Source organism: Vicugna pacos, chromosome 4, assembly GCF_048564905.1.
Source record: "Vicugna pacos chromosome 4, VicPac4, whole genome shotgun sequence".
In the NCBI taxonomy this organism is placed as follows: domain Eukaryota; kingdom Metazoa; phylum Chordata; class Mammalia; order Artiodactyla; family Camelidae; genus Vicugna; species Vicugna pacos.
In genome coordinates, this window is record NC_132990.1 from 141204 (window position 1) to 159821 (window position 18618).

At 38.1% G+C, this 18618-nt stretch overlaps 1 protein-coding gene and 1 pseudogene across 7 annotated transcripts in view; both read right to left on the reverse strand.

The window, feature by feature from the left end:
- LOC116278393 (uncharacterized) overlaps positions 1-18618 on the reverse strand; it is a 58883-nt gene that overhangs the window by 13831 nt on the left and 26434 nt on the right. For all 7 annotated transcript variants that reach the window (XM_072959033.1, XM_072959034.1, XM_072959035.1 and 4 more), the window contains 2 exons: positions 882-1008; positions 272-367 (listed from right to left, as the gene is read on the reverse strand). In XM_072959033.1, coding sequence (XP_072815134.1) covers positions 272-367; positions 882-1008 — 223 coding nt within the window. The remainder of the gene's footprint in view (positions 1-271; positions 368-881; positions 1009-18618) is intronic.
- Positions 8735-10226, reverse strand: LOC140695778 (pyruvate dehydrogenase E1 component subunit beta, mitochondrial pseudogene; annotated as a pseudogene).

An 18618-nucleotide genomic window follows, 5' to 3' on the forward strand; every position in this document is an offset into this window, starting at 1 on the left:
ATTCTCAAGTGCTGTGTTGAAGATCAGGCCCAGCCACAAAAGTTCAAGAATGGCAGGCTCCTAGACATGCTGGGAAAGGGATACAAAGTGAGCAGAGTGTGGCTCCCTGGGGGAGGATTCCAGGGAAGCCCCATCTGGGCTGAGCAGGAGAGCACAGAACGGAGGCCTGCAGAGGAGCTTCCTCTCCAGAAGCTCTCAGAGGCTCCTCTTTCTTCACCAGCCAAGCACCTCCCTGCCCTGTCTCCTTGTCTGCCTGCTGCTTCCCACTCACCTGGACAAAGGTCCGGAAGATATTCGCTCTCTTCTCTCCAGGGCTCGTCGCCTTGTTCCAGTTGTGTGATAAGTTTTGGTTTAGGAAAGGCAATTCCTACTCACAGGGAAAAAAACCAAGGTGACCTTGGTTAGCGGTTTAAGAAGCCGTCACAGAACTCAGAGTCATCTGGGGAGTTCAGTAACTCAGAAGTCAGGGCAGGGAAGCACCACGTCGGGGGCAAATGCTGTCTGAATGCTGAGAGCGAGTGTCTAAGGGCAGGAGCGATGATGCATGGATCTAAAGGCGGTGTACTGAGTCTCCACTGTGCTTGGATGAATACAAACATTCCCCCATTTGAGGCAAGGTCACCTTGGTGGAGGGCTCAGCTTTGGAAGAGGGCTGGAAATGCAGTGTCAGACACCATACACGTGTGTACACACACACACATACACACACACACACACACACACACTTCACTATTTTCAGCTCTATAGAATCCAGACATTCTCTGAGGGTGTAGGAAAAATACTATTTTTCTTTCTGAGCTAAAAGCATGATGGCTGCTATATAAAAATCTTAACATGCAGACAGGCAGAGTGTCCAAGACATGAGACGGATTTCTCCTTACCCAGAGACACCATATGACTGTAGTTCTCCAGCATCACATCCCGATAAAGGATCCTCTGAGCAAGACTCAGCAGCTTCCACTCCTTCTGGGTGAAGGCCACAGCCACATCCCTGAAGCCCATTAATGCCTGTAATACAAACACATCGCTGCTCACCCAGAAGCCATCCATTGCCACTACTCAACTTAACCTAAGCCACTAACCAGGGCCGAGGCAGCAGTAAGGTTCTCATGGGGCACCCACGTGAGATCCATAGATCCTGCTTTCAGCCTGAACCCTGGTGCCCTGTGTTCAAAACACTAATCCTCCTCCCACATTGCTGGTGGGTCTATTCAGGGGTTCTCTGTTCTGTTCTATTGATCTCTGTGTCTATGATGCTGTGAAACACACAGTGTTGAACACTGTGTATATACAGCAGGGCCTGAAATCAGGGAGACTGATTGCTCCTATTTTATTCCTCACTTTAAAGGCTATTTTAGATATTCTAGAGCATGTGCATTTCCATATAAATTTTAGAATAATCTTATCTGTATCTATCAAAAAACCATGCCGGAATTTTGACAAGATTAGCATTAAACCTGTATATTAATCTGGGGAGAACTGACATCTTTACCATGTTGACTCTTCAAATCTACAGACATGATATGTTTCTCAATTTACTGAGATGTTCTTTGATTTCTTTCACCAGCATTTTGTGGTTTTCAGCGTACAAATCCTATATATGTTGTGTTAAACTGACATCTAAGAATTTCTTCTTTTTTTTTCAGTAATTTTAATGGTATTGTATTTTTAGTTCAGTGACCATATGTTCATTGCTATGAGATGAAAATAAATTGTTTGTATATTTATCTTGAATCCTGCAACATGGGTGAAATCACTTATTAGCTCTGGGAGTATTTTTTCCTCTTAGATTCCTTGAGATTTTTCTATATATACAGTCATGGCATTTGCACATAGGGACAGGTTTATTTCTTGCCTTATAACCTATAAGCATTTTATTTCCCATTCTTGCCTTATTGTAGGAGTTCTAACACAACAGTGAAGAGTGGTGAGAGCAGACATCCTTGCCTCGTTCTTGATGAGGAGGAAAGCATTCCATCTCAAAGCACTAAGAATACTGTTCCACAAAGAGACACCATGTCATGCCCACTAGGAAAGCTATTACCAAAGAAAAGGAAAAGAACAAATTTTGGCAGAATATGGAGAAATTGGAACCTTTGTGCATTGCTAGAGGAAAGTAAAATGGTGTAGTTTCTATGGAAAACAGTTCAACAATTACTCAAAGAGTTAAATATACAAAAAAAAAGTTAAACATTCAATTTTCCATATGATCCAGCAACTTCAATCCTAGGTACATACCCCAAAGAATCGAAAGCATGGACTGAAATAGATACCTGTACACCAATGTCCATAACAGCATTTTTCACAATAGTTCAAAAGTGGAAACAACCCAAATGTCCACCAACAGATAGACTAAAAAAAATGCAATATGTATATACAACACAATTATATATTACTTAGCCTTAAAAAAGAAGAAAATGCTACATCAGAGATTACTCTTTTTTTAAATTTATTTTGCACTTATTTAAATGTTTTATTGGGGTTTTTTGTTTGTTTGGGGGGAAGTAACTAGGCTTATTTATTTATTTTGATGGAGATACTGGGGATTGAACCTAGGACCTTGGGCATGCTAGGCAAATACTCTACCACTCAGCTATACCCTCCCTCCTCAGAGATTACTCTTGAAAACATTATGCTAAGTGAAAAAAACCAGTGATAAAGGACAAATACTGTTTTAGTCCCCTTACAACAGGTACCTGAAACAGACAATATAGAAACAAAGTAAAACCAAGGTTACCAGGGACTGGAGGGGAGTGGGGAATAGGAAGTTATTGTTTAATGGATAGAGTTATCACTCTGGGAAGATGAAAAAGTTCTGGAAATGGAGAATGGTGATGACTGGACCATGTTGTGAATGTACTTAGTGCCACTGAAGTCAACATTTAAAAATGGGTGAAAATGTTATGTTATGTATATGTTAACAACAACAAAAAATAATGTTACCAATAGTTTTTTTAGATGTCCCCAATCAAGTAGAAAAATCCCCAAGTTTCTATCATTCTAAAAATTTTTTTCACCACAAATGGCTATTGAATTCTGTCAAAAGCTTGTACTGTATCACCAAATTATATCATGTAGTTTTTCTTCTTCAGCCTGTTAATATGGACAGTACTTTGAGTTTCAAATATGGAACCAGTCTTGCATCCCTGGAGTAAATCATACCTGGTAATGGTGTATAATTGTTTTTATATATTGTTGAATTCATTTTGCTAATAATTTAAGGATTTTTGTGTCTATATTCATGAGAGGTGTTGACCAGTAGTTTTCATTTTTTCTATTGTCTATCTAGTTTTATTATTAGCATCATACCTGTTCCATAAAGTGAATTGGAAAGTCCTCACTCCTATTTTAAGAAATCAAAGTCTTCTTTAAAAATGTGGCAGAATTTCATAGCAACATCACCGGGCCTATAGATTGTCTCTGTGGGGGGGTTTAAATTGCAAATTGGACTTTGGCCTGTTCAAATTATTCCATAATGGCTGAATTAAAGTAGCTTTTGTTCTTCAAGCAATCAGTCCCTTTTAATCTAAGCAGTCAAATTTATAGGTGGATATTCTCTGATGGCTACAGATGATGTGGTAATATCCCTTGTTTCATTCCTGATACCAGTAATTTGTGTCTACTCTGTCCCTCCAGTCTTGCTGAAGGTTTCTCAATGTTATTGTTTTCTCAGAATCAGCTCTTTATTTCACTGACTTTTCTGTTCTTTTTATTTTCAATTTTATTGTTTCTGTCTTTATTATGCCCTTCCATTTGTCCCTCTGAGTTTATTTTGCTCTTATTTTTCTAAGTTCTCGAGGCAGAACCTTAGATTACTGACTTCAGACTCCCTGTTTTCTAACACACACATTCAGTGCTACTGACTTTTCTCTAAGGACAACTTCAGCTGTGCACTACATACTTTGATATCTTGTATTTTCCTTGTCATTCACATTTGTGCATGTTTTTATTTCCCTTGAGACATCATTTTTGTTGCACAGATTATTTTAAAGTATGCTATTTTCTAAGTATTTAGAGATTTTTCTGTTAGCTTTCTCTTATTAAGTTTGATTCCACTGTGGTCAGACAATATACTTTGCATAATTTCAATTTTTAAAAATTTGTTAAAGTAAATCAATTTTTACACTTTATGTGATGTTTTGTGGCCCAGGATATGTCCATCTTGGTACAGGTGTCCCTCAGTATCCACAGGGGATTGGTTCCAGGACGCCCCTCATATTCCAAAACCTGCAGATGCTCAAGTGCCCTCTATTAAACGGCATGGTGTTTGTATTTAACCTACACATATCCTCCCATATACATTACTTATAATACCTAATACAATGTAAATCCTATGTAAATGGTTGTAAATACAATGGAAATGCTATATAAATAGTTTCTGGTGAATTCAAATTTTGCTTTTTGGAACTTTCTTTAAAAAATTTTCAATCTGCTGCTGGCTGATTCTGCAGATGGGGATTCCATGGATATGGAGGTCTTACTGTGTATGTTTCGGTGGGCACTTGAAAAGAACATGCGTTCCGCTACTGTTTGGTGGAATGTTCTGTAAATGTTGATTAGATTGTGTTGGCTGATGGTGTTGTTGAGTTGTTACTGATTTGGGGTCTAATTATTCTATACATCATTGAGAGAAGGGTGTTGATGTCTCTAACTGTTGATCTATTTCTCCTTTCAGTTCTCTTCACACCTTCTGAAGCTTTGTTATTTGATGCATACACACTGAAGATATCTATGAACTAACACATTTATCACCACCTTGTGTCTGGTAACATTCTTTGATTTGAAGTCTACCCTGCCTGATATTAATATAGCCACTCTTGCCTTTTGATTAATGCCTGCATAATGCATCTTTTTGAAAAATCATTTTATTTTTAACTTGTCTACACTGTTATGCTTGAAATTTGATTTAGACAGCATATAGGGTTTTTTTCAAATAAAGATTTTAATATATTTTCTGGCTTATTTAGATAGTATTCTTTTGGTTGCAAATAATAGAAACTGACTGTTTTGTTCTGAAGGAAGAGATGAATTATATAATTAATGTACCAGATGTCTCCCAAGACCCAAGGCAATGTGCAACTGACTGGGCTTCTGGAACAGACTAGAACCAAGATGCTCTCCAGTGCCTCAATTCCTCTCCCTCTAAAAGGACCCTTTTTCTCTGCTCTCCAGTCTGCAACAGTAGATGACAGCTATTCCCAGCTCCTTGGTCTACATATGATACTTCTAGCCACCTGGAGATAGTCTGAGGCTCTCTTTTAACTGGAACTCTTTTATTAGTTTTGCTTGGATTAGTGGTCATCTTGGGTCAGTCAGTCAAGTCAAAAAATAGGTCAAATCCTATCATGAATGCCAAGGTATCTCTGAACCTGGAAGATCGGGGGTTCATGGGAGGGGAGGAAAAACATGAAGCAAAGAGTAGGAATTATATACAGCAGAGAGGAAGCTACACAGGCATCTTCTCCACTCATGTGTGTGCGGAGGGTTGTCATAGAATGAAATTTAGAAATACAGCTGTGAGACCTATGACACTGAGACAGACTAGAAACATGATGTAATGGGGTTGGGGGAGAAACCAAGTCTTCCCAAAGACATTCTTGGTCATAAGGAACAGAACCCATCTGAAGGTCTGTAAACATGGCACTTCAGATTTTTAATATCTGAAGAAGGCTGTTACATGCAGAGCATCACATTGTTTGTTCTAATTAATCACATTAATTGTTCTAATTAATATTAAAGTTGTTACAGTTAAAATTTTTTTACATCCTTTGTACTTATTTATCTTATAACTGGAAGTTTGTATCTTTTGGCTACCTTCATCTGATTCAGATGCCCCCAGCACCCACCTCTGGTAACTGCAAATCTGATCTTTCCCCTATGAGTTCATTTTTCAGTTTTATTAGGTAGGATTGTTACTATTTGGCTGTACATATACAATATATTGCAGATAAACACATATACACAATATACTACACATATTTTTTAATTTACATATATGTACTGTTGTTTCTAAGAATGTTTATAGAGCTTTAGCTTTTTAACTTACATAGTTATCAAAGGAATAAAGCCAACCTCAAAAAAAGAATACAAAAAGATACATACACCCAGCTATTAATGGCAATATTCTTTACAACTTTACAACAAGATATGGAGGTATCTTAAGTGCACATCAGTAGATGAACGGATAAGGAAGAAGCAGCAAATATATGTAATGGAATACAATTTGCCCATAAGAAAGAAGGATATTTTGCCATTTGCAGCCCTTCATTCACTTTGTTTTCTTTTCACTTCAAAAACCGGAATTTTATAACTGGCATAAACATTTCCATTTCATCAAAAACAACAAAATACCTAGAAATAAACTTAACCAAGGAGGTTACCCAAACTCTGAAAACTGTTGTTGGAGGAAATTGAAGATGGAGGAAACTGATGGAGGAAACTGAAGATGACACAAAGAAATGGAAAGATACCTTGTGCTCTTGGATTGGAAGAATCAAAGTTTTTAAAATGGTCATCCTACCTAAAGCAATCCACAGACCCAAAGCAACCCCTGCCAAAATACTAATGGTATTTTTCACAGAACTAGAACAATTTCAAAATTTATATGGGACCATAAAAGACTCCAAACTGCCAAAGCAATCTTTTGTAGATTTTTTAAAAATCTTTCTTCTTTTTGTTCTTTTTTCTTACGGTTTGATGACTAGAGAAGTTCCTCCAACATTTGTTGTAAAGCTGGTTTGGTGGTGCTGAAATCTTTTAGCTTTTGTTTATATTAATCTTTTGATTTCTCCATCAAGTCTGAATGAGAGCCTTGCTGGATAGAGTATTCTTGGTTGTTTTCCCCTTTCATCACTTTAAATATATCATACCACTCCCTTCTGGCCTGTAGAGTTCCTGCTGAAAAATCAGCTGATAACCTTATGGGAGCTCCCTTGTGTGTTATTTGTTGCTTTTCTCTTGCTAATTTTAATATTTTCTCCTCATCCTTGATTTTTGTCACTTTGATTACTGTGTGTCTCAGTGTGTTCCTCTTTGGGTTGATCTTGTGTGGAACTCTCTGCACTTGTTGGACTTGGGTGACTCTTTCCTTTCTCAAGTTGGGGGATTTTTTGGTTATCTCTCCAAAAATTTTCTCAGGTCCTTTCTCTCTTTTCTCTTTCTGGGATCCCTATAATGTGAATAATAATATATTTCATGTTGTCCCAGAGTTCTCCTAAACTATCATCATCTCTTTTCATTCTTTTTTCTTTTTTCTGTTCTGTAGTAATGATTTCCACTATTCTGTCTTCTAGCTCATTGATCCATTCTTCTGCCTCATGTAGTCTATTCTTGTTTCCTTGTATCCTTGTTTCCTTCTAGTGTGTTATTCATTTCAGTGATTTTATTCAACTGTTTGGTATTCTTTATATTTTCCAAATCTTTGCTAAAAACTTCACTCTGTGCATCTATACTTCTCTTGAGTTCTCAGAACATCTTTACCATCCTTACTTTAAACTCTTTCTCAGATAAATTGCCTATCTCCTCATCACTTACTTCTTCTTCTGGGATTTTATCTTGTGCCTTGGCCTAGGAGATATTCCTCTGCTACTTCATATTGACTGTCTATCTATTTGTATTTTTAGGTAGCTTAGTTATGTTTCTTGACCTTGGAGAGGTGGCCCCCTGTGGGAGAGGTCCTATGCATCCCAGCAGTACACTCCTCTCTTGTCACCCAAGGGCCAAGAGCCAGTTGGTCCCAGTGTAGTTTGGCCTGTGTTTGTGGATTCATTCCATAGACTTGGGGATTATTGTTTTATTTCTGATATCTACTCCCTGTTGGATGAGGCTGGACTAGAAGCTTACACAGGTTTCCTGGCAGAAGCCAGTGCCTGCCCACTGCTGGGTGAAGCTTGGTCCTGGACCTCTGGAGGGTAAGGCTGTATCGAGAGGCCTTAGTGGCTTAGGAAGTCTGCTGATGGGTGTGGCTGTATTCCCACCCTGTATGCTGTTTGGCCTGAGGCTTCCCTATGGGCTGTTGGGTGGGGCTGGCTCTAGGTGCTAATGAACCAATCAAGATGTCAGCCTCCAGGAAGGCTCATGTAGCTGAACATTTCCAGAAGATCTGCCACCAGCTTTTATGTCCCCTGGGTGAGCTACAGCCATGCCCTACCTCTCCAGGAGACCCTCCAAAACCAACAGGCAGGTCTGGCCCAGATTGCTATGAAATAACTGCCTCCACCCTTGGACCTGGTGCATGTGAGATTCTATGTATGCTTCCCAAGAGAGTGAAGTCTGTTTGCCCCAGTCCTGTGGGGCTTCTGGAGATAAGCCCCACTGGGCTTCAAAACCAGATGTCCTGGTGTCTCCTCCTCTTCCCAATGCCAGAACCCCAGGCAGGGGAGCCTGACATGGGGCTCCAACTCTCACTCCTATGGGAGGGTCTCTGCTACTCATTAGCCTTCAGCATGCGGGTGCCCACCCAAGGGGTATGGGGTCAAGTTATATCATGAGGACGCCCCTCCTACTGTTCCACTGTGGTTCCCTCTTTATGTTTCCAGTTGAAGAAGATCTTTTTTGCTGGGTTCCAGTCTTTTTTTTTTTTTTTCATGGTTCTTTAGCAGTCAGTTGTGGTTTTGTTGTAGTCACGAGAGAAAAGCTCGTGGCTCTTTCTTTGTTTTTTTTTGTTATTGTTGTTGTTGTTGTTTTTCATAGTTAGGAATTCCTTTATCCCTTATCAAAACAATCTAACAGTAAATGTAGATTATATGCTTTTATTTTTTACATGTAAGTTATCTTTTCTTTGGAGATATCATTCATCAGGACTCTGTCATGTTCATACCTTGCCCTTCTAGTGAGAGGATAAAGTTTAACAGTCATCTTATTCAAAGAACATGGCAACTGTAACAGACCAAAAAAGCATGGAACCTAGGCAGGAGAATTTTTCCACATACAAACATTTAAACTTCTTTCCAGTACAAAAACATCTGTGTTGTTACTTTAGAGATGACAATGAGTCATGAGGTCTTACAGACAATCCAGGTGAAGTCTCAGCAGGTATTTTAGGTAAATCCGAGTGACTTGAAATTCAGGTCAGAACTAAATATTCAGTGTTTTCTTTATTGCAAATATGATGTCTTTAACCTGAGGTACAGAATTGTCTTCTAGAATCTTTGCATAAGGCATAGGGACATCAGCACCAGTGACTCAAACTGCAGGAGCATCCAGGAAATTGAATGCAGGGCCTTCCATGATCCTAACACAAACTTAACCTCCTACTCCGAACTGTGGCCAGCCTCCTTCCACAGTTACGAGATGATTGGTCTTCATGACACTGGCTTCTATTGTTTCAATGTCCATTGGTCTGACGGTTCGCATATTTGTCACCTCACATTCAATTCCCTCTTTAGACAGCACTGTCGCAGCTTCTAAGGAGTGGCCCACAGGACTTGAATGGGAAACTATGGTTACGTGTGTCCCTTGCCTTTCTATTTTGGCTTTTCCAATAGGAATCAGAAAATCTTTTGACTGAGCTTCCGAGGGAAGTTCAAAAGGAACTCCATACATCAATTCATTCTCCACCGTCACCACTGCATTGTTATCCTGAATGGCTGATTTAATAAGTCCTTTGGCATCCTCTGAACTCCAGGGGCTGACCACCTTTAAGCCTGGGCAGTGTCCATACCAGGCAGCAAAGCACTGGGACTGTTGGGCAGCCATGCCAGCTGAGGCACCATTGGGCCCCCTGAAAACTATGGGCACAGATTGAAGGCCCCCCCGACATGTAGTAGGTCTTGGCAGCTGAGTTTATAACCTGGTCAATGGCTTGCATAGAGAAACTGAAGGTCATAAACTCACAAATGGGCCACAACCCAGCCATCGCTGCACCTACAGCAATTCCAATAAAGCCCAACTCAGATATGGGAGTGTCGATGATCCTCTTATCTCCATATTTCTTCCACAGACCTCGACTAACCTTATATACCTCATCATACTGGGCAACTTCTTCCCGAAGCAGAAATACCTTCTCATCTCTTTCCAGCTCTTCATTCATACCTTCATTTATAGCCACATGAACTATCATCTGCAGCGCCGCCGGCGCCGTCTGGTGGAAGCGCCTCCTCAGCAGCCCGGAGACCTGCTGGAGGGGTCTCTGCGCTAGGCCAGCCACCACCGCCATCTTGACCGTGTCCTCTTTCTTTGCTTTTGAAGTATAGTTAACCTCAGTTTTTTTAATCCACTGTAAGAGTCTCTCACTTTTAGTTGATGTATTTCGACCATTTTAATTTGGTTTCCTCTTTGTGCTCCCGCTTCCGTATTACTGACTCCCGGGTTTCTTGAACTTTTTTTTTTTTTTAAGAATTCTGTGTTTGTTTATCTATAGTGTTTTTTGCTGTATCTCTTTGTATAGCTTTTCTTGTTGTTGGTCTAGGTGCTACATTTTGTGTATATAACTTATGTCTTCTGGGACTGTCATCTTACTGGCTAGAAGTATGCAAACCTTACCTCCCATTATATCCTCTTGCCCTTCCTGTTTAAAATATAATTTTCTTAAGTACTTCCGATATACACATTTAGAATCACCTCAGATCATGTAATACGTTGCTTCAACCATCAAAATTAGTTTAGAGAAATCATACGTAAGAGGAGTACCTACTCCAGTCACCTGTAGTTTTCCTTATGGTGTTTTCTTCCTTCCTGATTGTGCAAGGTTCCTAAGACCATCTCCAAGTTTGATGTTCACTAGAAAGACTCAAAACATCAATCATATAGCTGCATGCCTGGCTATGATCACAACAAAAGGATACACAGCAAAATCAACAAAGGGAAATGGTATGAGAGAAAGTTCAGAGGAAACTGGGAATAAACCTCCAACAATCCTCTCCCAGTAGCACGTGACACAATTTTCCAACAAGGATTTGTGACAACATGCATTAAACGTTGTCTAACAAGGAAGCTCATTAGACACTCAGCGCCCAACTTTTGTAATGGTAGGCTGGTCACTCAGGCACCTGCCTAGCACATACCAAAATTCAAGATTCCAGAAGGAAAGCATAAACCATGCTGTTTGCATAGTTTTAGGCAGTGAGAGCGATTCATATCAATTCTGAGAATGATACCAGCCTGCTTGAAATGCAAGATCCCAGTGCCGGCCAAAGCAGTCTCAAGCTGCTCTGTTAACTCTTTACTGCACACAGATGTTCCAAGGTTCCCTCTGTTTCCTTTTCATTTATAAAATTACCTTTCCTCATTCTCCTGGAGATAAATTCCGAGTCTTCCCTCATCTGGGAATGTCCCAGTTTCCCTTAATTTATGAAAAATGTTTTTATTTCATACAGGACTTGGGGCTTAAAATTCTTTCAGCACCTGAAAAACATTGCATCACTTCCATCTAACCTTTGTCATTTCTGATGAGAAATTCACTACCACCGTAATAGTTCTACCCCATAAGTAATGTGTTATATTCTCTAGCCGATGTCAAGATGTTTTCTTCATTTTTAATCTTCAGAAGATTCATTATCATCTATCTTGGCATGGATTACAGTGGGTGTATCATGTCTGGGATACACTCAGCTTTTTGAATCTGTAAATTTATATCTTGTCAAATTTAGGAAGTTTTCAGCCAACTGAGTCGTCTAATACTTTTTCAACCCCACCCTTCTTTGCTTGTTCTTCTACAACAGGAATGACACAAATGTTAAATATTTGGTTATACTCCTACAGTTTTTGAGACTATTCTTTTTTTTTTTTTTTTTTTTTTTGCCTAGTATACTTTCTTCCTTTTCAACAGACTGGATAATTTCTATTTTATGTTCTAGTTCAACGACTTCTCTGTTACTTCTAATCTGCTCATAAGCCCATCTATTGAGCTTTTTCTTTCAGGTATGGATTTCTCAGTTCTGAAATTTCCATGCACTGGATTCATTACATCTTCTATTTCTCTGCAGAGGCTTTCTAATTTTTCATCCATCTCAAGTTCTTTCAGCTGTGGATATCCAGCTTTTCAAGCACCACTTGTATAAATTGTTCTTTTTCAGTTGGATGGTCTTGGCATCCTTGTCAAAAATAAACTGACCATAGGGGAGGGTATAGCTCAGTGGTAGACTGCTTGCCTAGCATGCACAAGGTCATGGGTTCAATCCCCAGTACTTCCATTAAAAAGAAAACATATAAATAAGTAAATAAACCTAATTACCTCCACCAACAAAAATAAATAACTAAATTAAAAACAATTTTTTTAATCAACTGACCATAGATATATGAGGGATACATTTCTGGGGTCTCAGTCCTGCTCCATTGATCTCTCTCTTTCTACTTATGGCAGTATGTGTTTTGTCACTGCTTGTAGTTTGGTATAAAGTATTGAAATCAAGCAATGTGGATCTTCCAAACTCCTCTTCCTTTTTCAATATCGTTTTGGCTATTCAGGGTCCTGTGAGATTCCAGATAAATTTTAGGATAGATTTTCTTATTTATATCAAACATGAAAGGTATTTTTAAATTTATTTTTATTAACATATAGGTGAGTTACAATGTTATCTTGTTTAAGGTGTACACCAAAGGTGTCCTTGGTTAAATTTATTGCTGAATTTTTTGACACTATTGTAAATGAAATTTTTAACATTTCCTGTTTGGATAGTTCTTTGGAAATGTACAGAAATACGAATGACTTCTGCGTGTTGATCTTGTGTTCTGCAAATATCCTCAGTTTATTTATTCGTTCTAACAAATTTTTTTTTTGCACACTCTAGGGCTGAGTAGATTTGAGATCATGCCTTCAATGAAAAAATAATTCTACTTCTTTTCCAATTTGGATGCCTTTTCTTTTTCTGCCTAATTATTCAGTTAGAACTGCCAATACTATGTTGAACAAAAGTAGCAAAAGCTGGCATCCTTATCTTGTTCTGTTCTTCAGGGAAACACTTTCAGTCTTTCATCATGAAGAACAATATTAATGTAGATTTTGCATATAATAAAGTCTTTATCATGTTGAGGAAGTTTCCTTCTATTCTTAGTTTACTGAGTGTTCTTATCATGAAAAAAGTGTTCAATTTCATCAGATGCTTTTTCTTCATCAGTTGAGATTATCAGGCGGTTTTTATCCTTAATTCTCTTAAGGTAGTGTATTACAGGATTTTAAGATTTTGAAATATTCTTGCATTCTGAGAGTAACTCCCACTTGGTCATGTGGTACAGTGCTTCTAATGGGCCGCTGAATTTGCTGTGGGAATATCCTGGTGAGGATTTTTGTCTCTATGTTCATGTAAGGAATACTACCTAGAGTCTTCTTTTCTGGAAATGTCTTTGTCTGAGACTTCCAGAATCAGAGCAATGTGTTCTCAAAGAATGAGTGAGGAAATGTCCTCTGCAATACTTTGGGGAACAGTTTGAGAAAGATTTGTGTCAGCTCTTCTTTATATATTTAGTAGAATTAACAAGTGAAGCCATCTCATTGTGAGCTTTTCTACGCAGGGAGGTTTTTTTTTTTTTCTTAATTAGTGATCCAATATTCTAACTAGTTATAGATCTATCCAGAATTTCCCTTCTTTCCTGAGTCTGTTTAGACAGACGTGCATTTCTAAAAAATTGTTCATTTCACCTCAGGTAGCCAACTTGAATAGTATTTCCTTATAGTCATTTTTATTCTTAAAAAATGATGTTTCCAATTTTATTTCTGTTTTTAATAGTCTTCTTTTTATTAGTCAATTTAGATAAAGTCTTGTCAGTTTTGTTGATCTTTCTAAGGAGCCAATTTTGGGTTTTGTTGACATCTCAATCATCTTTCTATTCTCTAGTTTAGTTGTCTTTGCTTTTTGCTGTATTTTTCTATTATTTCCTTGCTTCTGCCAGCTTTGGTTTAGTTTGCTCTTCTTTTTCTAGTTATGTAAGTCATACAATTTGGGTATTAATTTGAGATCTTTCTTCTTTAATTATGTATTTACAGCTATAAATTTCTCTCCAAGCACCCCTTTCACTGTATTCCATAATTTCTGGTATATCATGATTTCATTTTCATTTGTCTCTCCGAGTATTGTCTAACTTTCTCATGATTTTTCCTCTTTGATACATTGGTTAAGAGTATGTTACTTAATTTCCACATATTTGTGAATTTTCCAGAGTTCTTTCTCTTATTCATTTCTAGTTTCATTTCATTGTAAAAAGAAAAGTTATTTTGTATGATTTCAATTATTTCAAACTATTATGACTTACCTCTGGCCTCACATATGGTCTACCCTAGAGATTGTTCCATGTGCACTTGAGTGGAACATACTGTTTGCTGTTCTTGGGTGGTGTGTTCTGTATACAAATGTTAGGTGTGATTGATTTATAGTGTTGAACAAGTTCTACATTTTCTTGTTGACTTCTTGTCTGTCTGCTATGTGTAGTATAGACAGTTGGGTATTGAAGTCTCCAAATATTATTGTAGAACTATTTTTCTCTTCAATTTTGCCCATTTTTTACTCCATATATGTTGGGACATATTTGTTAGGGGTGTGTGTGTGTGTGTGTAGATATATATATACACATACATACACATATATATATACACATATGTATATATATTTCTTATTTCTTTCTGTAGTGAAATTTTTATCAATATAGGATGTCTTTCTTCATCTCTTGTCATCTTTTCTTGATTTAAAATCTATTTTGTCTCATGATACACTCATTCCAGCTCTCGTTTGGTTATTGTTTTTATGAAATATCTTTTTTCCATCCTTGTACTTTCAACCCCTTTATGGTCATGTATCTAACGTGAGTCTCTGATAAGCAGTATGTGCAGATTTTGAGTTTTCAATTCAACCTGCTAAACTATGCCTTTTGATTGAGGAGTTTATTCTATTTACACTTAATGTGATTAATAAAAAAGGATTTATTTTTGCCACTTGGCCTTTTATTTTCTGTGTATGTCTTCTGTTCCTCAGTTCCTCCATTACTGCTTTTTAAAATATTAACTTTTTTTTGTAATTTAACACTTGTACTCCCTTCTTTCATTTTCTGTATATATTTTAAATATTTTCTTAGAGGTTACCGTGTAGATTATAATTCACATGCTAAATTTGTAGAACTCCAGCAACTTCATTAAAACAATATACAAACACTCTGCTCCTATACTTTCCCATCCCTCCCACCTTGTTTTGTAATTGTCCAAGGTTACATCCTTATACATTGTATGCCCACTAACTTAGATTAATACTTTTTGTATGTTTGCCTTAAATCATATAGAAAAAGCCGAAGTTATAAATCAAACAAAAAGCATATTATTACTGGCTTTTATATTAACCTATGTACTAGTGTTCATTTTACTTTCCTAGGCTTAGAATTACTATCTAGTGTCCTTTCATTTCAGCTTGTGTCTGTGTGTGTGTGTGTGTGTGTGTGTGTGTGTGTGTGTGTGTGGAGCAGGTCTACTAGTGAGCTCTCTCAGGTTTTATCTGGTAACATCTGAATTTCTCCTTCATTCTCCAAGAATAATTTGTCAGATATAGAATTCGTAATTGGTAGTTTTCCTTTCTAGACTTAAAATGTCATCTTACTGACTGGTAGCCTCTGTGGTTTCCAATAAGAACTCACTTGTTAATCTTATTTGAGGATTTCTTGTAGGTAACAGCTACTTGCTGCTTTCAAAGTCCTGTGTTTAGGTTTTGACAATTTGACTCTATTTCTTAGTGTGGATCTTTTTGAGTTTATCCTACTTGTAGCTGGTTGAGTGCCTTGGAAACATAGGTTTATGCCTTTTATCAAATTTGAGTACATTTCTGTAAATTATTTCTTGAAATGCTCTCTTTCCTTTCCCTCTGCAATTCCCATTATGTGTATGGATATACACCAAATGGTGTCATGTAGGTCTCTCATGCTCTGTTCCTCTTTCATTATTCTTTACTTTCTATATTCCTCAGAATGGGTAAACTCAGTTGAAGTATTTTCAAGTGCAATGACTGTATTTTGCCTGTTTAAATATGCTGTGAATATCTATAATGAATTTTTCACTTCAGTTACTGAGCTATGCAGTCCAGGATTTCTATCTGATTCCTTTTCATAACTTCCCTTTATGATTTTTTCTATTTGTGCAAGCATTGTTGACCTAGTTCCTTTCCTCCCACATCCACGGTTTCCTTTATGTTTTTATGCATATTTAAGATAGCTGATGTGAAGTCTTTGTGCCTGGGCTTCCTCATGGATAGTCGGTAGGGAGGCAGTTTAAAATGCCACAGGACTCTCCTGCCACAAAGTAGGAGCTACTGTCTTCACCAGATCTTCCAGTTTTTGACAATACTCCAAAGTTATACAAAAGTTAATGGAAAGTTAACAGTTTCTGGCAGCTCATCAGTTGCTTTTGAGCAGGTACAGAGCCATGGATTTCCTTGCTCTGCCATTTTTGATATCACAGACTGTTTTTTCTTTAATTGTATGATCCTATTTATATGAAATATCCACAACAGGTGAATCCATAGAGACATAAAGCAGGTTAATGGTTGTCAGTATCTGGGGAGCGGCGCAAATAGGGACTGATTGCTTAATGACTTCTTTGAGAGTAATGAAAAAGTAAGTGCTGGAACTAGACAGAGGTGATGGTTGTACAACATTGTTAGTGTACTAAATGCCCCTGAATTGTACATATGAAGATGGCTGATTTTGTTATGTGAATTTCACATCAACAAAAAATTTTAAAGTCATTCTCAAGAAGGTGTGTTTCCAACGACACTTTCCACATCCTAGCAGATGGCCCAGAATCATAATACTTTCAACAAATTGGAAACTGACACTATTAACAGGGCTTTCACAATCCTGCATACACTGAGTATCATCAGAATCTTCCCAATGCTCCTGACTCTTTGTGGTGTCACTGCTCTAATGTGCAGTCAGGATCCATGTGGGCTTAGCACATGGAAACTTCTTACATGTCACCTGTATCTAGACCCTCTCTCCTTCTATCACTTCTCTGACATTGAACAAATCCAGAGTTTCACATTCACTGTATTTAAAAGGTTCAGTCCACCCCTCTGTGAATTTTCACTTGTGTTTTCTGTCACTTGTTGTGAATTTTGACTAAAGGTTTTCCACATGCATAACATTTGTGTGGTGCTGTAGACTAAATTGTGTCCTTCCAAAATTTACGTTGAAGTGCACAATGTGTCTATATTTGAAAACATGGCCTGCAAGGAAAGTTAACATGAGCTCATAAAGGTGAGGTCCTGATAGGGTTGGTGCCTTTTAAGAGGAAGAGATGAGAGCTCACTCTCTGTCTCTATATGAGGACACAATGAGAAGGCAGCAAGTCTGCAAACCAGGAAGAAAGCCTTCACCAGGAACCTCATCAGCCAGTACCTTGATCTTAACTTTCAAGCCTTGAAAACTGTTAGAATAAATTTCTGCTGTTTGAGTGACCCGTCTATGGCCCTTGTTATGGCAGCCCTAGCAGACTAATATAGATTTTGGTACTGACAGTGGGGTGCTTTGACACTGTGATGGGTAGAGGCTGAAAGAATTTTGTGCTGCATCCTGTAAAAACCTGAGATTCATGTGAAGGGAGTGTTGGTAGAAATACAAATGTCAGAGGTGATTTTCATGAGGGCTCAGAATGAAAAGAGAGCTAAAGAGAAATTTTTCACCTTCTTAGAGAATACATAAATAATCATGCAAAGAATATTGGCAAAATACAGACATTAAAAGCCATTCTGGTGATGTCTCAGATGGAAATAAGCAACAGGTTATTGGAAACTGCAGGAAAGGTGATCCTTATTGCAACATGGCAAAGAACTTGACTGAACTGTGTTCTAACGTTTTGTGTGAGGTTGAACTTTCTGTGAGTGATGAGACTGGGTATTTAACTGAGGAGATTTCAAACATGGACAACATGGCTTGGTTCCTCCTGACTGCTTACAGTAAAATGTGAAAAGAGATGAATTGAAGAAGAAATTAAGTAAACAGGAACCCCAACTGAAGACTAGAAAATTTTAAGCCTTCCCACATTGGGAAAAAAAAAAAAAAGTAAAGAGAGAAAACTTATTCTGAAGAGGGTATGTCTGAACAACAATTTGCTAATGTGATCAGTATGGGTATGAACCATGAATTTAATCAGTTATCTCAGCACAAGCCAGGAAGAGGTGGAAGTAGACCAGCAAAAACACTGCAGCTGGGACTAAAGTCAACTCAGAAAACAGGAAGGAACAGGAAGGTTGCACACATGCATCGTACTTCAAGGAAAGGGAATAATGACCCTGGAAGCTATTCATAAGTTGTCAGGACCTCCAATCCCATCACAGGCCCAGGAAGCAAGGCTGCTACTCCCTGGGTTCAGCACTGCACTCTCAGACTGCAGCAGAGGGAGGGTCACCCCTCTGAGCCCAAAGGGCACTACCAGCTCAGTGGGCCTGGAGAGGGGAACGTCAAACCAAAGAGGGTTATTCTCCAGCCTTAAGAGCTAATACAATTTATCTTGCTAGGTTTTGGACTGGTTAGAATCCATCACCCTATCTTCTTTCTGATTCTTCCTTTTGTAATGGGAATGTGTATCCTACTTCTGTTCATCATTTTATTTTGGAAGTACATAACTTGTCTGGTTTCACAAGTTCACAACTGGAGAGGAATTTTGCCTCAGGATGAATGGTACCTCTATTTATGTCTGATTTAGATATT